This window comes from Ictidomys tridecemlineatus, chromosome 5 (assembly GCF_052094955.1).
Source record: "Ictidomys tridecemlineatus isolate mIctTri1 chromosome 5, mIctTri1.hap1, whole genome shotgun sequence".
Taxonomy (NCBI): domain Eukaryota; kingdom Metazoa; phylum Chordata; class Mammalia; order Rodentia; family Sciuridae; genus Ictidomys; species Ictidomys tridecemlineatus.
This window is the reverse complement of record NC_135481.1, coordinates 46,224,760-46,241,936: the sequence shown is the minus strand read 5'-3', so window position 1 is coordinate 46,241,936 and position 17,177 is coordinate 46,224,760. Positions and strand designations below refer to the sequence as shown.

Sequence of the window (17,177 nt, the reverse complement as noted above, 5' to 3'; positions counted from 1 at the left end):
CCGTAGCGCGCTCGCCTAGCATGCGTGGGGCCCGGGTTCGATCCTCAGCAACACCACATACCAACAAAGATGTTGTGTCCGCCGAGAACTAAGAAAAAAATAAATAAATGTTAAAATTCTCTCTCTCTCTCTCTGTGCCCCCCTCTCTCTCACTCTCTCTTTAAAAAAAAATAATTTAATCTGGACATATTCCTAATAAATATAGAAAAGGCAAATTGGCATGACTATACCAAGGGTTTAAGAGATCTCCTAGGAGCAGAGCACCCCTGTGGATAATCCCAGTTACTCCAGAGGCTGAGGCAGGAGGATCCCAAATTCAGGGCCAGTCTGGGCAATTTAGGGAGACCCTGATTCAAAATAAAAAGACTTTGGATATAGCTCAGTGGTAGAGCATTTGCCTAGTATGCATAAAGCTCTGGGTTCAATCCCCAGTTTTGTTAATTAAAAAAAAAAAAAGAGTCCCCTGGGTATTAACATGAGATTTATGGATTAATGAACCCAGGAGTGCTCTACCACTGAGCTACATCCTTAGCCCTTTTTATTTTTATTTTTTAAAAATTTGAGACACTGTCTCTGTGTTGCTCAAGCAGTCCTGGAATTTGTAATACTCCTGCCTCGGCCTCAGAATAACTGAAATTACAGCCTTGCCCAGCCAAGCCTTATTTATAGATCTTGATTACTGCTGGTTAGAGGTAAGCAGGTTGAAATGCAAGTAGGCTATGGTAAAGAAAAAAAAATTGAGTATAAAAATTCAGCATTTCAAGCCGGGCAATGTGGCCATTCCTATAATCCCACAAGCTGGGGAGGCTTAGACTGGAGGATAGCAAATTCAAGGCTAGCCTCAGCAGTTTAGCAAGACTCCGTCTCAAAATAAAAAAGGCTGGGGATGTGCTTGGTGGTTAAGCACTGCTGGATTCAGTTCCCGGTACCAAGGGAGGCAAAGATCCAGCATTCCTTTATAAAAGAAAGTCTAGGAGGTTTGCATCAGCAATAATGGGCCTGAGGAAAAAAATATGATCCATCTGGGAGATGGATTTCTTGCTTCCTCAAGTAAGAAAGCTGTAAGCCTAAATTAAAAATCAGGCTCTGTAAAGAACTGAGTTTGAGGAAATTTTTATCCCCCTACTCCCCATCCTGTGCTGCGGCATAGCAGGCAAGCGCTGTACCACCAAACTAAGCCCTAGCCCCAAGTTTAGATTTTAAATAAGAATTTATCTTTTTGTTACCAGATTCTTTTTAACTAGACTTTGAACTTAGTCATTTTATAAAACGGAATTTCCAGGGTCAAGTCTTAAAGCAGACACTACTTAAATATTTACACTTATAAGGAGCAAGAACCCAGACAAAGCAGGGGGCTAGTTTCTGAAGTTTAGACGTTTTGATCAAAGTTATAGAAAAAATTCAAAACATTGATGAACCAGTATTTATTAAGTCGCCACTAAGTAAACAAGAAAAATATTCCAGAAACAGTAATTGTGATAGGACAAACATTGGGAATTGATTCAAGAGAAAATATCTCAATGAATTTTCTAAAGACGTTTTAATAAAATTTTTTATCTGTTATTAAAATTGTTTTAATAAAATTTTAAATCTGACCAGTAGATGAACATAGAAAGTTTTGAATAGTAGGACGGAAACATAGGGGCGGCGATGAAGCATACAGAATCGTGTACGTGCGATACAATGTTTTAGAAAGATCTCTACATACCCAGGCATGGAGGTGCACGCCTGTAATCTCTGGCGAATTGATCTCAAGTTAGAGGCCAGCCTGAGATGTAGCTCAGTAATAGGGCACTCCTGGGTTCAATCCCGAGTATAAAAGAAAGAACTCTCCCTAAAAGTTACAATGAGGGTCATACCTAAGAATTGGTACAGGGAGGCTTAAGTGTAAGGATTCACAAATGGTTGTCAGAGACGCTCTTAGAAAAGAGAAACAGCTTTTGGACCTGAGTCTGAGGGCCCTCGCCTGCTTCTCTGAGGTCTTGGGAGCGAGTGTGCACCTCAGTGACCCGCAGGGAGGCGTAACTTCCCCCGCACGCCTCGAGGGCGGCGGACTGCAGTTCCCGGCGTGCCCCTCGTCGCTGAGCCCGGGCGGACGCAGGCGCGCTGCGCGCCGTGCTGGCTGAAGATTCTGGGCGGGGCTCCAGGAGCCCGCGGGACGGTGCCGCCCTCCAACTGCTCCCCTGGCTTCTCCGGACGGTTAACCTCGAATGAGGAACGAGCGGGGAGGGAAAAGGAGGGCTGCGGCGGCGCGGGCACAGCCCGCCGGGCCCGGGGCGGGGGGCGGCGAGGTCACGTAACGGCCACGCTGGCGTCTGGACGTGGAGGGGGCGCCCTATCCGCCGCCCGAGCCCTCTTAAGCACCGCGGCTCTGAAACAGTTACCGGCTAGTAAACAACAGCTGCGCGCGCACCCGCATCAGCTGGCGCTGGAGCCCGCACCTGCGACCTCGTCTTGCTCAGCCCTGCCGCCCCTTCCTGCCCAGTCAGGGCCACTTTGCGTGGCCGTCTCGTCCGGGTAGGACCCAAGAAATACCGGGCTGACCTACGCCGGGGTCGAGAAAGCGTCTCGCGGCCAAGGGGTGGCGCGTCTTGTCACGCAGCAGAGACTCAGGGAGCTGACTGTGGGCTCAGCGGACTAGCAACGATCTGCCACGACCCCAAACTACTGTCCGAGGTGTCTTGATTAGTTTGCCTCCTACAGATCCCAAGGACCTGTCTTCCGAAGAAGAGCGGGCGTGCCACCCCCGCAACCTCTTGGAGGCAGGAATCCGCTCTGCCCTGCATCTTGCTCTCTCACCCTTCTCATTCTTCTCCATACAGTGTGTGGGTTATTTTCCCCGTTATGCATGCGCATCTCTTCCACCAGACCCAAGTGGATTATCGACTTAAAAAACATCGGGTGGCTCTTCACACACCTCCTCCCAGCCAGATCTGTGGGGTATTCACCTGATACACAACAGGTGGCCGGGTGCACACCTTTTCTCAATCTGATCCACGCTGTATTCTCCTGAATAGGGTGGGCCTGCACGCACTTTGCTCAGCTAGGACTGTGGAACACTCACCAGATAAAAGACTAACTAGCTCTAGAGAAACCCAGGGTTGAGGGGTATAGAAGGCCTCACCTGCAGCTGTGAGACCATGGCACTGAGCCCTCAGCTCTGAACCAGAGGAGATAGCTAGGAAGCTCTTCATTCTGAAGGAGCAAAGTTACACAAGATTGACATTGTTTTTTTATGTTTTTGTTTCTCAAAAAATATTTTCAGCTGTTGGTAGTGCACTTTCTAAGCTCGAATTCTGCATGGGATTCTTATTCGGGGCTTTTTGTGGGATGTGAATCAAGGTAATTTTTGTTTTTTTTTAAGTTTTCTATTTTTTGCAATCAAAAGTAGCTAGTGTGGGAGGAAGATTTTTGTGAGGTTTTTCCTTATTCTTTGTTAAAAAGGAAAAGAAAAATGCATCCTCCAGAAACCACCACCAAAATGGCTTCAGTTCGGTTCATGGTGACACCAACAAAGATTGATGACATTCCAGGTTTGTCAGATACTAGCCCGGATCTCAGCTCTCGATCTAGTTCTCGAGTAAGATTTAGCTCTCGGGAGAGTGTGCCCGAAACAAGCCGTAGTGAGCCCATGAGTGAGATGTCTGGGGCCACCACTTCACTGGCAACTGTTGCCCTGGATCCTGCCAGTGATCGGACTTCTAACCCCCAGGATGTTTCGGAGGGTAAGTAGAAACTCAAGAGAATAGGATACTTTTATTATGGGGTTATTTATACAGGGTGACCATCTACTGGGAGGGCATTTTCCCATTTTACTGTAATCATTAGGAACCAATGATGGCTCCTCTTTTTGTGATGCTTATGGCCCTTTGGAATAATGGTTACCATAATGGGTCAATGCGGTAGTAGTTTATTAGGTGGGAAGGTGTGTAGCAAGAAAGAAAGTAAATGCGTATTTTGACTTCCTCATTTTCGCCTCCTTAGAATTGAAATGTTTATTTTGGTGAAAACGAATTGTTTTTTACAAGAAAATCCTAAAGGGTAAAATTTAGTGATTTGGAGATGTGCTTTCTTGCCAGTTTTGAGGCTTTAACTCTTATAGTCTGCTTTTAAGGTCAATTACAAGGAGAAATTATTGATCATATCTTAGTGGCTTTCTTTCAAAAATTTAAATACTGCATCACAAAATTCCTTTTTTCAAACTTATATTTTTATACAGACAGTGGTTCAAGTAGCTAAGGTCACCCAGGGCAGTAGTGAAAATATCTGATGTCCTGTCACTGCCAAATGAAGAAGTTCTAAGGAGGCTTTTAGATTCCCACTTGATTTTTGTCACTTTGAGCTTGAGATGAAATGACCTGAGTACTGTATTGAGTCTTTGTAGTCAGAAAGTAGCACAGTCTACCTCTGGGTCATGTTGACCATTGCAGAATTTTAGCTTCTTAAACCAGCCTGTCAGCTAACTTGGAAATTTTCATTTGATTTAATGGGAATGGAGTGATCATAACATTTTTCAGACTCCAAAGTAAATAAATTGAAACTGCTACACTGCTATTATACTCAGTTTTATATTGTATTCTAACATAATCTTTCTAGTAATAAATTTTTCCCTTAAGAATTGAAGACTGGACAAGCAAAGCATATGCCTATAATCCCAGCAATTCTGGAGGCAGAGGCAGGAGGATTGCGAGTTCAAAGCCAGCCTCAGCAGTTTCTCAAGGCCCTAAGAAATTTAGGGAGACCCTGTCTCAAAATGAAAAACAAAAAGGCTGGGGATGTGGCTCAGTGGTTAAGTGCCCCTGAGTTCAATTCCTGGTACCCAAAAGTAAACAAACAATAAAACAAAACAAAAGGATATTCTACTCAAATTTGAAAACCATACCTTCAGCCACTGACTTATGAAAGTAAGGGTGACAACATTTTCTGGTGTCAGAAAATATTGTTCCTCTTAACCTAAAGAGTTCAGGAAACCAGAATGAGTTTAGTTCCTTAATTCTGTATGTGTGTCTAATTTCTAAAAATAAGGTAGATTTGGTAAAGCTTGTAGTTCTAGAATTTACTCATTTCTTCTTTTTTTTTTTTTTAGATTTTGATAGACCTTTATTTTATTCATTTACTTATATGCTGTGCCTGAGAATTAAACCCAGTGCCTCACACATGGTAGGCAAGCGCTCTACCACTGAGCCACAACCCCAGCCCACTCATTTCTTCTTTTATGAAAATACTACAGGTTGATTCCTGGACTTAACTCTCTTCAACTTCTTGACAAACCTTACCCAATTATATGTACACTGTGTTAAAATTATATTATGGAATAAAAAATAATTTATCATTTCCTCTGTCTCTCCAAATAATTCTAAATTGTACTTTTAGTTTTTATTCATATCAGGATAAAAAGACCAGGTAAAGACCAAGCAGAGACTATAACAGTGTTAATTATTTATATCATAATTATTATTAGGTAATTTATGGTTGAATGTTGTTAGACTTGTAATTTACATGTTATAGAATTGTATTTTTACTCTTTTTTAAAAAAGTGGACTCTCTGAATAATGTGTTAGACATACAGAAGAGGATACTTCTCCAGGCTCCTGTTATCTTTAAGCATCCCTTGCAGTCTAGAGCAGTTTAGTCTTACACTCTTCAGGTAAAACTGGAGACCTATCTAGGTGAAATCTATGTTGTTTATGTGGATACAGAAATTAAAGCTTAGCTCTTTATGTAACACATTCCTTACTTAAATTTCCCTACTCTTTGGTATCCAGATGAAAGGGAAATTAGCAGTTCTGCTATTAGATAGCATTTTTTCCCTATTTTTGGGAATCTAGCTTCCTAGTTCCTCAGTAACCTGCTTTTTCTCATTCATTCTATACTTTAAAAAATTATCAGGATAACTATCATCTTGTGATACATTTTTACCACTATTAGAGGCAGCTGGTTGGAATTATAATTATTTCACTTTTGTCTGGTTAGATTTAGATGTAGATCTTCAGAGGATGCTGTTATCAAGAGACTTGAGGACCTAATTTTAGTCCATATTTGTCTCTGGACTGAATTTAGTATAGGAAAACAGCTACCTCCTTTTGTACAATTGGTTCTAACCTTAAGCTCTGTGTTTTTAAAAGATGTGTTTGCTATTTTATTTACAATTTGTGAATTTTATGGCTCTTTTTGTATTATCTGGTGGTTGTAACATCGATATGATTCTCCTTTACCCACAGTTCCCATGCCTTCTACATTTCTTCCTGTAAAGGAACTTTACATCTGGAATCTTTTTCTTGTCTTCTCTTTTGTTTTTCTTTCATCTTTTTTTTTTCTTTCTTTCTTTTTGGTGGTGCTCAAGGGCCTTGAGCATTCTAAGCAAGTGCTCTACCACTGGATCAAACATCCTTTAGTTTGTTTTCTCATTATATGCCTTTTACTTACATATTACATAAATATAGTGTGACACATAAAATTTTAAATACTTTGTTTTAATTTTTCTACTCTTGTCCTTCTGAATAGATAATCAAAGAATTTATAGTTTTTCTTTCATTTTGGCAAGTTTTTATGAGAGTTTATAGACCTGTCCACTTGGTATAATCAAGAATCTTGATGCAGTACTGCATTAGCTTATGCATAAAGAATGCCTTAGAGATACACTTGAGAGTGATTCTCTGGGAAATGAGTTATGAAAACAGAGTTGAAAGTGGAATTTTTTTTTTACCTAAACAATTCACAAAGGCATGTACAATTTTTATGTGTGCCTGTACATACCAGGAATTAAACCCGGGTGCACTTAATCACTGAGCCACCAGCCCTTTTTTATTTATTATCTTTATTTTGAGACAGAGTCTCACTATATTACTTAGGGTCTCGCTAAGTTGCTGAGGCTGGCTTTGAACTTATCCTCCTGCCACTGCCTCCCAAACTGCTGGGATTATAGGTCTGTGCCACCACACCCAGCTCAATTTTTTTTTTTTTGTACCAGAGATTGAACCCACAGACACTTAACAACTGAATCACATCCCAGCCCTTTTTATTTTTTGTTTTTGAGACAGGGTTTCACAAAGTTGCTTAGGGTCTCACTAAGTTACTGAGCTGGTTTTAAATTTGTGATCCTCCTACCTCAGCCTCCTGAGTTTTAGGAATTACAGGTGTGTACCACTGCACCAAGCCTGGTTCAATTTTTATATTGTATATTTTACTTGGATAACAGGTTTTTTAGCAAGTTGGAGATGATGATCTAGACTCTTAATTCTGATCAACCCTTTTTTTAATATAGAAGAAAATTAAGACTTTCAGAGATGGTTATTTGAAGATCACATGGTTAGTAGCAAAGTTAAAGTTGAAGTACAGGCCTCCCGACTGCATGTATGTTTTGCTGGGAATGGAACCCAGCACCTCATGGATGCTAAGCAAGCACTCTACCACTAAGCTACACCTTCAGCCCCCAGACCTCCTGACTTTACATAGTGCTCTTTCATAAATTATTTTGCCTTTCTATCTCTTGTGATAAACTTTTTACATTTGCTTAATAACTATGTAGTTAACTTAAATTATTGTTAAAGTAATAATACTGAAAATCAGGGAACATTTAAAACCTTATAAAGGCCCTAATTCAATAAATACTACCTGAGCTTTTGATATGTGTGAGGCACTCTGGTGTGAATTATAGATAGTATGCAGGTAATACAGTTTCTGTCTTGGGGAGCTCATAATGTAGTGGCAAAAATGGCCAGAACACTCTATTCCTTCACTAAACATTTATTGAGTATTTCTGGGTCAGGCACTGTGCTGGATGTTAAGGATGCAGGACTGAGAAAGAAAATCTATTATCTGTTCTAAAGAAAGTTATATCTAATAGAAAAAGTAGACACATTTTTATATAATAATGAATGCTGGATAATTACAACAATAGAAATATGCAAAAATACAATAAATGAAAATGAACTGAGATATAGTGGAGGATTTGATGAGGTAAAATTATGGTGAAAAATGTAAAAAGATTAAATATTGTGGTCATGGGTTGAATATTAGAGTGAACAGTTTGAGGTAGAGCATTTTCTATGTTAACATGATCTAGTAAGCAGACTTGGGAGTAGAGTCTTGAAATGGATAGAAATAAAAGCCAGGTGAGTCAAGGAGATCTAAATATGCCACCTTTGCAGATGGTCCTTACCAAGTATTTTTGAGGGATTTTAGAGATGCAAAAATATTTCTGTAAGTCCCTTCTATAAGTTCTGATTCAATACCATACCCAGAAAGAATAAATTGAGGGCTGGGGATGTGGCTCAAGTGGTGGCGTGCTCGCCTGGCATGCGTGCGGCCCGGGTTCGATCCTCAGCACCACATACCAACAAAGATGTTGTGTCCCCCAAAACTAAAAAATAAATATTAAAAATTCTCTCTCTCTCTCTTCTCTCACTCTCTCTTTAAAAAAAAAAAAAAGAAAGAATAAATTGAGTCTTAGTGTTCCTGAGATACTATAGTACCTATATCACTTCACTTTGTTGTTATTATTTTCAAATTAACTTTCTCAACCAAACTGTAAGGTTTTAAGGACAGGGTCACAGAGTTATTTATTTGCACCTAGTATAATGTGTGGTGCCCCACATAATTTATATTCAGTAATGTTGAGTTGAGGAGCTTCCAAACAAAAAAGAGACAAAAATAGACTGTGTTAAAGGCAAATTAAAGGTGTGTATGACAGCACAGTAGATGTTTCATCAGGCTGTATATAGAAATAATGTAGAGAGCTTTTTATTGGAATAATCTTTTTGGGGAGCAGTGCCAGGCATTGAACTCAGCGGCACTCAACCACTGAGTCACATCCCCAGCCCTTTTTGTATTCAACTCACTGAGTCTCACTGAGTTGCTTAGGGCCTTGATAAGTTGCTGAGACTCACTTTGAACTTGTGATCTTCCTGCCTCAGCCTCCTAAGATGCTGGGACTACAGGTATGTGCCACCAGATCCAGGTGGAATAATCTGTTTCTTTTATTTTTTATTTTTTAAATATTTATTTATCATTAGTTTTAAGTGGATACATTAGTTTGTATTTATGTGGCACCAAGGATTGAACCCAGTGCCTCATGCATGCTAGGCGAGCACTCTACCACTGAGCCACCACCCCAGCCCCTCTTTTATTTTTTGATCCAGGGTCTCACTAAGTTGCTGAGGCTGGCCTCAAATTCATGATCATACTGCCTCAGCCTCTTGAGTAGCTGTGGTTACAGAAGTATACCCATATTACACCTGGCTTCTAGAGAGCTTTTTAAAAAAACCCCTCTATTCTGGTGCCATCCTCATAGATTCTGATTGACTCTCATCAGTCTTTTAAAATATTTTTTTAGTTGTAGATGGACACAATACCTTTATTTTATTTATTTATTCTTTATGTGGTGCTGAGGATCAAACCCAGTGCCTCATACTTATGAGGCAAGCACTCTGCCACTGAGCCACAACCCCAGCCCCCTTCAGTTTTTTTTTTTTTTAATCTCTTCAAATGAATTGAATGAAGTCAGTGTTGTCCACAGCTTAAAATGGAAGAGTGATTAATGCTACATGTATAGGAAAAACTTTTCCAGCTGAGTTGGGCTTTGAAGGATGAGCAGAAATTCCCTCATTGGTTAATTTACAGCAGGCTTTTTTCTTTAAATGTAGGTAGGTCTTAACAGAATATCTGCCCTCATAGCCATGACGTTACACTTGAAAGTTTAACCTGTTCTGTTGATCTACCTATTCTATAATGTTATCAGTAAGTCTTACCCTCTCATGCTAGAGTTAAAGCAGATTGTTTGACTAAGAAACTTGGAAAGCTATGTATTTTGCTTTTCATAAGAACATGATCTCAAAATACCAAGCACTTTTATAAAATATACTTTTCAAATGAACTTCTAAGTTTTTAGTATTTTTTTTTGTCCCAAACCAAAATAAGTGAATATTTTATATTGCCAATCACTGGTGACCACTTTTTTTTTTTTAATATTTATTTTTTAGTTCTCGGTAGACACAACATCTTTGTTGGTATATGGTGCTGAGGATCGAACCCAGGCCGAACGCATGCCAGGCGAGCGCGCTACCGCTTGAGCCACATCTCCAGCCCCAACTATGCTTTTCTTAAACATACTTTTTATATTGTATTTTTAATGCTATTTATGTTTTGGCTCTCAAATATTGAACTGTTACATTGTGTAAGATATATAGCTTTATAAAAACACATTTATTTGGTATCTTAGCTTAACTGATAGCATCCTCTGATTTAAAAATAAGGGTAAGGGGAGTTTTTCAGTATCATTTATCCAAAACATTTTAGTTATATTCCACAAATTTTTTCTTACTCTTCTCTATACTTGATGGCCAGTGATTATACTTTTTTATTTTTACAAAGATTTTGCAATTGTAGTTATTGGCACAAATTTTTTTTTAAGAGAGAGGAGAGAGAGAGAGAGAGAGAGAGAGAGAGAGAGAGAGAGAGAGAGAGAATTTTTAATATTTATTTCTTAGTTCTCAGCGGATACATCATCTTTGTTGGTATGTGGTGCTGAGGATCGAACCCGGGCCGCACGCATGCCAGACAAGCGCGCTACCGCCTGAGCCACATTCCCAGCCCCCCCCCTTTTTTTTTTTAAGAGAGAGAGAGAATTTTTTTAATATTTATTTTTTAGTTTTTGGCGGACACAACATCTTTGTTTGTATGTGGTGCTGAGGATCGAACCCGGGCCGCATGCCAGGTGAGCATGCTACCACTTGAGCCACATCCCCAGCCCTGGCACAAATTAATTGTACAAATCAAGAGGTTTCATTGTGACATATCCATATGGCATATAACATGCATAGTGCCTCTTTTTGCTTAAAGAATGTCTGTCTTTGCTGGGCACAGTGATGCATGACTGTAATCCCAAGGGTTTGTAAGGCTGAGAGGCAGGAGGATCAAAAGTTTGAGGCCAATCTCAACAGATTGGGGGGGCCATAAATAAGAAGGGCTAGGGATGTAGCTCAGTGATAAAAGCACCCAAGTTCAATCTCCAGTACTGCAAAAAATGAAAACAAAAAATGTCTTCTTTGGGTTTGTGGGGGCTTTTTTTTTTGTTTTTTTTTTGTTTTTTTTTTTGGGGGGGGGTACCAGGGATTGAACCCAAGGGTGCTTAACCACTGAACCACATCCCCAGCTCTTTTTATTTTTGAGACAGGGTTTCACAAAGATGCTTAGAGCCTCACTAAATTGCTGAGGCTGGCTTCAAATTTGTGAACTCTTGCCTCAGCCCCCTGAGCCTCTGGGATTACAGGAATGTGCCACAGGCAAGAACGTCCTTGTTAATACATTGATTCCATACCAGGAAGTCAACAGAGTTCTCAAGACAGCCCACAGGGAGGGGATGGACGGACTATAATTGATGAATTGACTGATTGTAAAGTTAAATTGGGTACAGATTACTCCCAAAAGAAATTTATAATATACTAATACTACTATACACCTCAGGAATCAATCAACCAAATGCAGAAATTGGGAGATTTTATTAAATAACTAGATTTTTCAACAAGTAAGTGGCATGGGGTGGAAGATGTGATGAGAAGGGAGAGAATACTATTACAGATAAAAAGAGGCCATCAACCAAATGCAGTGTGTGGATTTATTTTGGATCCTTGTGTGAATGGACAACAACTTTAAAAAGACATTTTTGGAGCCAGGCACAGTAGTGCATGCCTATGATCCCAGTAGCTCAGGAGGCTGAGGCAGGAGGATCGTGAGTAGCAAGGCACCAAGCAACTCAGTGAAATCCTACATCCAAATAAAATACAGAATAGGGCTAGAGATGTGGCTCAGTGGTTGAGTGCCCCTGAGTTCAATACCTGATACTCAAAAAAAAAAAAAAAGACATTTGAGTTTAAGAAGTGTAAATATATACATGGTATTAAATAATATTAAGGAATTATTGTTCATTTTCTTAGGTTTATGACATTGTGGTAATGTGAAGCCCTCACCTGTACAGATACATATTAAGTCTTTACATGTGAAATAAAATATACTCCAGCTGCCTTTCCTCTGGCTCCCTTACTTCCCATCCCCTCAAAAAAGTTGGGGATAGACAGACAAAATAAGATGAGCGAATGTTTATAATTTGTTGAAATGGAGTAAAAGCTTTTACTATTTTCTCAATTTTTATTTTGTTTGAAAATGTCTATAATAAAAACTTTAAGGCCAGGCATCATGTACATACCTGTAATCCCAGCCACTCCAAAGGCTGAGGCTTGCAATTGCTAAATTGCTGAGACTGGCTTTGAACTTACCATCCTCCTGCCTCGGTTTCTCAAGTTGCTGGAATTTCAGGCAGATGCCACCATGCCTGACTCCAAGGGGAATGCTTCTAATGCTGAAGTTTAAGGCAACTTGTCATGATCTATGAAGACAATATTATTATTATTATTTTTTGTGTGTCGTACTAGGGATTGAACCCAGGGCCTTGCACATGAAAGGCAAGCAGTTTTACAACTGAGCTATATCCCCAGCTCTGTGAGGAGAATATTTTGCTCTAAACTTTTGCATCCTGTCTGTTTCTCCTTTTGCCCTTTGCGCCTAATAAAATACCTCTGGATTGCCAAGAACTTTAAGCTCATTGCTTCACTGGAAAAAGGCAAGCTGAATTTCAGTCTTCCTCCCTTTTGGCCACTGCCTTTGTGGACAGCTGTATCTGGTGGGCTTATTGTTTAAGAATAATGCAAATTATATGCGTTTAAGTCTTTGGTAATTTGTGTTTCTTACAGTAGGTTTGAAAGTTTGGAGAACTATATTGTAGGAATTATGAAAGCATTTTGTTTTGTGAATGTTAAAAATACCATTTAATTACATTTTATAAATTACATATAAATGGAAAAAGAAGAACATAATCTATTAAAATTTTATTAAGGCAGGTACGATGCTGCACACCTGTGATCCCAGTGGATCAGGAGGCTGAGGCAGGAGAATCCCAAGTTCAAAGCTACCCTAAGCAACACATTGAAACACTTTCTCTAAATAAAATACATAAAAAACAGGCTGGGGTTGTAGCTCAGTGGTTAAGGACCCCTGGGTTCAATCTCTGGTACCAAAAAGACAAAACAAAAACTTTGATTAGGTGTGTTTTGTAGAATCTCAGCAATTACATTTGAAGGTATGAACACAAAATTGTAAAATGTACAGCACATACAGATATATAAACACAGCACTTTGGCTAACTGCAGAAGTTCAATGGTTGATTAAAAGAAAATATTTTAATATTTGTTCAGCTCTAAGGTGTACATACTCAGGTACATTTTACTATTTTTTAATTTATTTTTATTTATCTATTTATTTATTTTGACAGAGCTAGAGAGCTGGGGATAAAATTTATGGTCTCAGGCATGCTAGAGAAGCAGTACTACCACTGAGACATCCCTAAACCCACAAACCCACATTTTACTTTTGAAGAATTTCTTTCTTTTTTTTTTTTTTTTAGAGAGAGAGAGAAGTTTTTAATATTTATTTTTCAGTTTTCGGCGGACACAGCATCTTCATTTTATTTGTATGTGGTGCTGAGGATCCAACCCAGCGCCTCATGCATGCCAGGCGAACACGATACCGCTTGAGCCACATCCCCAGCCCAAGAATTTATTTATTTATTTATTTTTTTAAAGAGAGAGAGAGAGAGAATTTTTTAATATTTATTTTTTAGTTTTCGGCGGACACAATATCTTTGTTTGTATGTGGTGCTGAGGATCGAACCCGGGCCGCACGCATGCCAGGCGAGAGCACTACCGCTTGAGCCACATCCCCAGCCCAAGAATTTATTTCTTATTTATTTATGGGGGCAAGGCGGCACTGGGTTGAACTACCCAGCTTTTTTGAGACAGTATCTTGCTAAATCGCCCATGCTGGCCTGAAATTTGTGACCCTCTTGCTTCAGCCTCCTAAGTTGCTGGGTTTAAAGGAATGTGCTGTCACACTCAGCTGAAGAATTTTTTTTAAGTTACTCAAATTAGTGGAAAAACCTACAGTTAACAGGATTTCAGAAGCACGTCAATAATCTAAATAAGTTAGTCTGAGAAGCTATGTAAAACCTGAAGTTTTGTTACCATAGACATCTTAACTAAAGATGGAAGCTTTTGTAGTTGAAAAGCATAGAAACAAAGCAAAAAATGTATTAATATATAGTAGGTATATTTAGGTTTCAGTCCTAATTTAGCCCCCCTCCCTTATTTAAATATTCCTGTCATTTTAGCCCAGAGCTAGCTGGTTTCAGTCTTCAGTTTCCTTGTTAATCTGTGGCAGCTTTTGGTTTGCATTTTTATTACTGCATTGCTAATCCTGGTTACTGTTTTTTTGTCATTGTTGTTAGGTTTTTATTTGGTTTGGTTTGGTTTTGGTACAGGAGATTGAACCAAAAGCACTCTACCACTGAGCTAAGTCCCCAGCCCCTTTTACTTTTTATTTTGAGACAGGGTCTCACTGAGTTATCTAGGTCCTTGCTAAATTGCTGAGGCTGGCCTCAAATTTATAATCCTCCTGCCTCACAACCTCCAGAGTCCCTGGGATTACCTGTGTGCATCACTGCCTTTAGTTCCTTGTTGTTTCTACTGGCCTTGAGAAATTCAGCTGATAGCATTCATACTCACTTGGCAGTTTTTGTTAAGTTTTGGTATGTACCTTTCGTTTTTGGCTAAATGGTACTTGAGTGTCTCCCATTTTGACAGGTCTATTTTCACTCTGAGGTAAGACTACTCATTATTCATATTACTAGTTTATGAAAAAGAGAAAAAAAAACTAATAAGTAAAAACTCTCTCTCCCTCTCTTTCTCTTTCTTTCTCTCTGTTTTTTTTTTTTTTTTGTTGTTGTTTGTTTGTTTTTTTGGTACTGGGTGTTGAACCCAGGGGCAATTAACCACTGAGCTACATCCCTATATCAACATTTAAGTGTTAAGGTAGAGCCTCACTAAGTTGTTGAAGTTGACCTTGAACTTGATCCTTCTGCATCAACTGGACTCTGCGCTGGGATTACAGGTGCACATGCCCAAATAATAAGTAAAAACTCTTGAATAGGTTTGTATATTTTCACTTTGAGGAGCTATGAGAAATTGAATCCAATTTAAAATTTCCCTTTATTTTATTTTGAGCTCATTTGCATTAGCCATATTTAAACTTTTTTTCTTTTTTTCCAGTACTGGGCATTGATCCTAAGGCTTCACACATATTATTAGGCAAGTGCTACACCTCTGTGCTACACTCTTTTGAGTTCCTTTTTTTTTTTCCAGACAAAAATAATACTTATTTTTACAATTTAGCTAATTATACCAGGAAACATTCAAAAGATTACGCTGGGTTGATAAATTTTTTCCTGGTTTAGCAGTGTGCTACATTCCAAATAAAAATTTTAAGAATCAGTAGGAAATTTTAAAAAAATAATTCCTCCCTAGTAGAGGAAGTTAATTTTTTCCCCCATCTTGAAAAATCATCAATTTTGATACTTGTCCACTTGAATGCAAGTCAGTATCTTATTTTGTTTGTTTTTGCACTGCTGGTTTACACCTGGGACCTCACACATACTGGGCAAGTGCTTTGTCACCAGGCTATGCCCCCAGCCCTACAAGTCATTATTTTCTATACTAAGTTGAAATTTTTCTATCCAGGAGAATACAGTCAACAGTTAAGTAACCTGCCCAAGGTTGACAAGTAATATATCAAAGAGTAATGATTTGAGACTGGGCAAGTGTGATTCTAATAGTATGTTTTTTCTTAGTGGTTAATCTTATTGAACTCAGTTATTCAACTACAGTTGTATAGCAGAGAAGCAGCATTAAAACAAATACAAATTTTATATACAACCAGAGATATGAAAAATTGTGCTTTATATGTGTAATATGAATTGTAATGCATTCCACTGTCATTTATTTTTTAAAAAAATAAATTAAAAAATAAAAAGCCATTCTAAGAAAAAAAATGTAATTTTTATACTCTGAGGACATGTTTGCTATTATTTTGCCTGGCATTCGAAGCATTAGAGGAAAAATTTAAAGGAAAAGATGGTGACATGTTCCCTGGTAAACTCTGGTTCTTTGTTTCTCAAAAGAAATCTGGCTAAAGATGTATATTTCGTTGTCATTTATACAAATGATGTGCAAATGTCTAGGGCAGAGTATTAGTACTGAGTTACAAGGACAACTAGTGATTTAGTTGTGTTGTTTCTGTCCTAAAGTTAATGAAGAGTTATGTTTTGACCCAAATATCTGTAAATCTTTTTTTTTTTTTCCTTATTTTTCTTTCTTTGCTTATAGTGTATTGTACTTATAGTCCTGGTTTTATATACTTGTCCATTTTTAAAATAATATCCTGGTGCCTTTGGTAAAATTTATTTCCATGTTTATTTTTATAATGAATGCTATTACATATTAACAAAATTTTTAACATTAGACTGCCCCCTTTTTTGTTTTGTTTGTTTGTTTTGGTACCAGGGATTGAAAACCCAGAGGCACTTAACCACTAAACTATATTCCCAGCACTTTTTATTTTTCCTTTTGAGACAGAGTCTTGCTAAGTTGCTGAGGCTGGCCTCAAATTTGCCATGCTCCTGCATTAGCCTCCCAAGACACTGAGATCAAAGTCTTGTGCCACTGTGCCCAGCTTCAACATCATATAGGATATTCTCAAGAATGAACAGAACAATGTCTGTCACAACTCATATTTTCTAAATACATGTAGCTTTTATTTCTAGGTGTTTTGCTTAGTACTCACTTATTACAGAAGTTTTCTTCATCAGGGATTCATTGTGAATAGTACTGGATAATTTTTAAAAATTTTGTTGTTGTAAATGGACTCAATACCTTTATTTGTTTTTATTTGGTACTGAGGATCAAACCCAGTGCCTCACACGTTCTAGGCAAGTGCTCTACCACTTCGCTACATCAGCAGCCCAGTTACTGGGTAATTTTTAAGAACCATTTCAGCAATAAGATTATATGGTTCTAGCCAGGTGCAGTGGTGCATGCCTATAATCCTAGCAAGTCGAGAGCCTGAAGCAAGAGGATTGCAAGTTTGAGGCCAGGCCTGAGGTCCTAAGCAATTTAGTAAGACCCTGTGTCAAAAAATAAAGAGGGCTGGGGATGTAGCTCAGTGGTAAAGTGTCCCTGGATTTAAGGGACAGAACCAAAAAAATTTTTAAAAAAAGATTATATGGTTCTAGATTA

The 17,177-nt window shown here is 38.7% G+C and overlaps 2 protein-coding genes across 3 annotated transcripts in view; one reads left to right on the top strand and one right to left on the bottom strand.

The window, feature by feature from the left end:
- Positions 1 to 17,177, bottom strand: part of Nutm1 (NUT midline carcinoma family member 1) — a 40,745-nt gene that overhangs the window by 15,609 nt on the left and 7,959 nt on the right. The window contains exon 2 of the mRNA XM_078049896.1: positions 12,273 to 12,382. The gene's annotated coding sequence lies outside the window, so the exon portion shown is untranslated. The remainder of the gene's footprint in view (positions 1 to 12,272; positions 12,383 to 17,177) is intronic.
- Positions 2,132 to 17,177, top strand: part of Slc12a6 (solute carrier family 12 member 6) — a 96,429-nt gene continuing 81,383 nt past the window's right edge. For both annotated transcript variants that reach the window (XM_005337143.5, XM_013363698.4), the window contains exon 1: positions 2,132 to 3,725. In XM_005337143.5, coding sequence (XP_005337200.1) covers positions 3,455 to 3,725 — 271 coding nt within the window. In that variant the 5' untranslated portion in view covers positions 2,132 to 3,454. The remainder of the gene's footprint in view (positions 3,726 to 17,177) is intronic.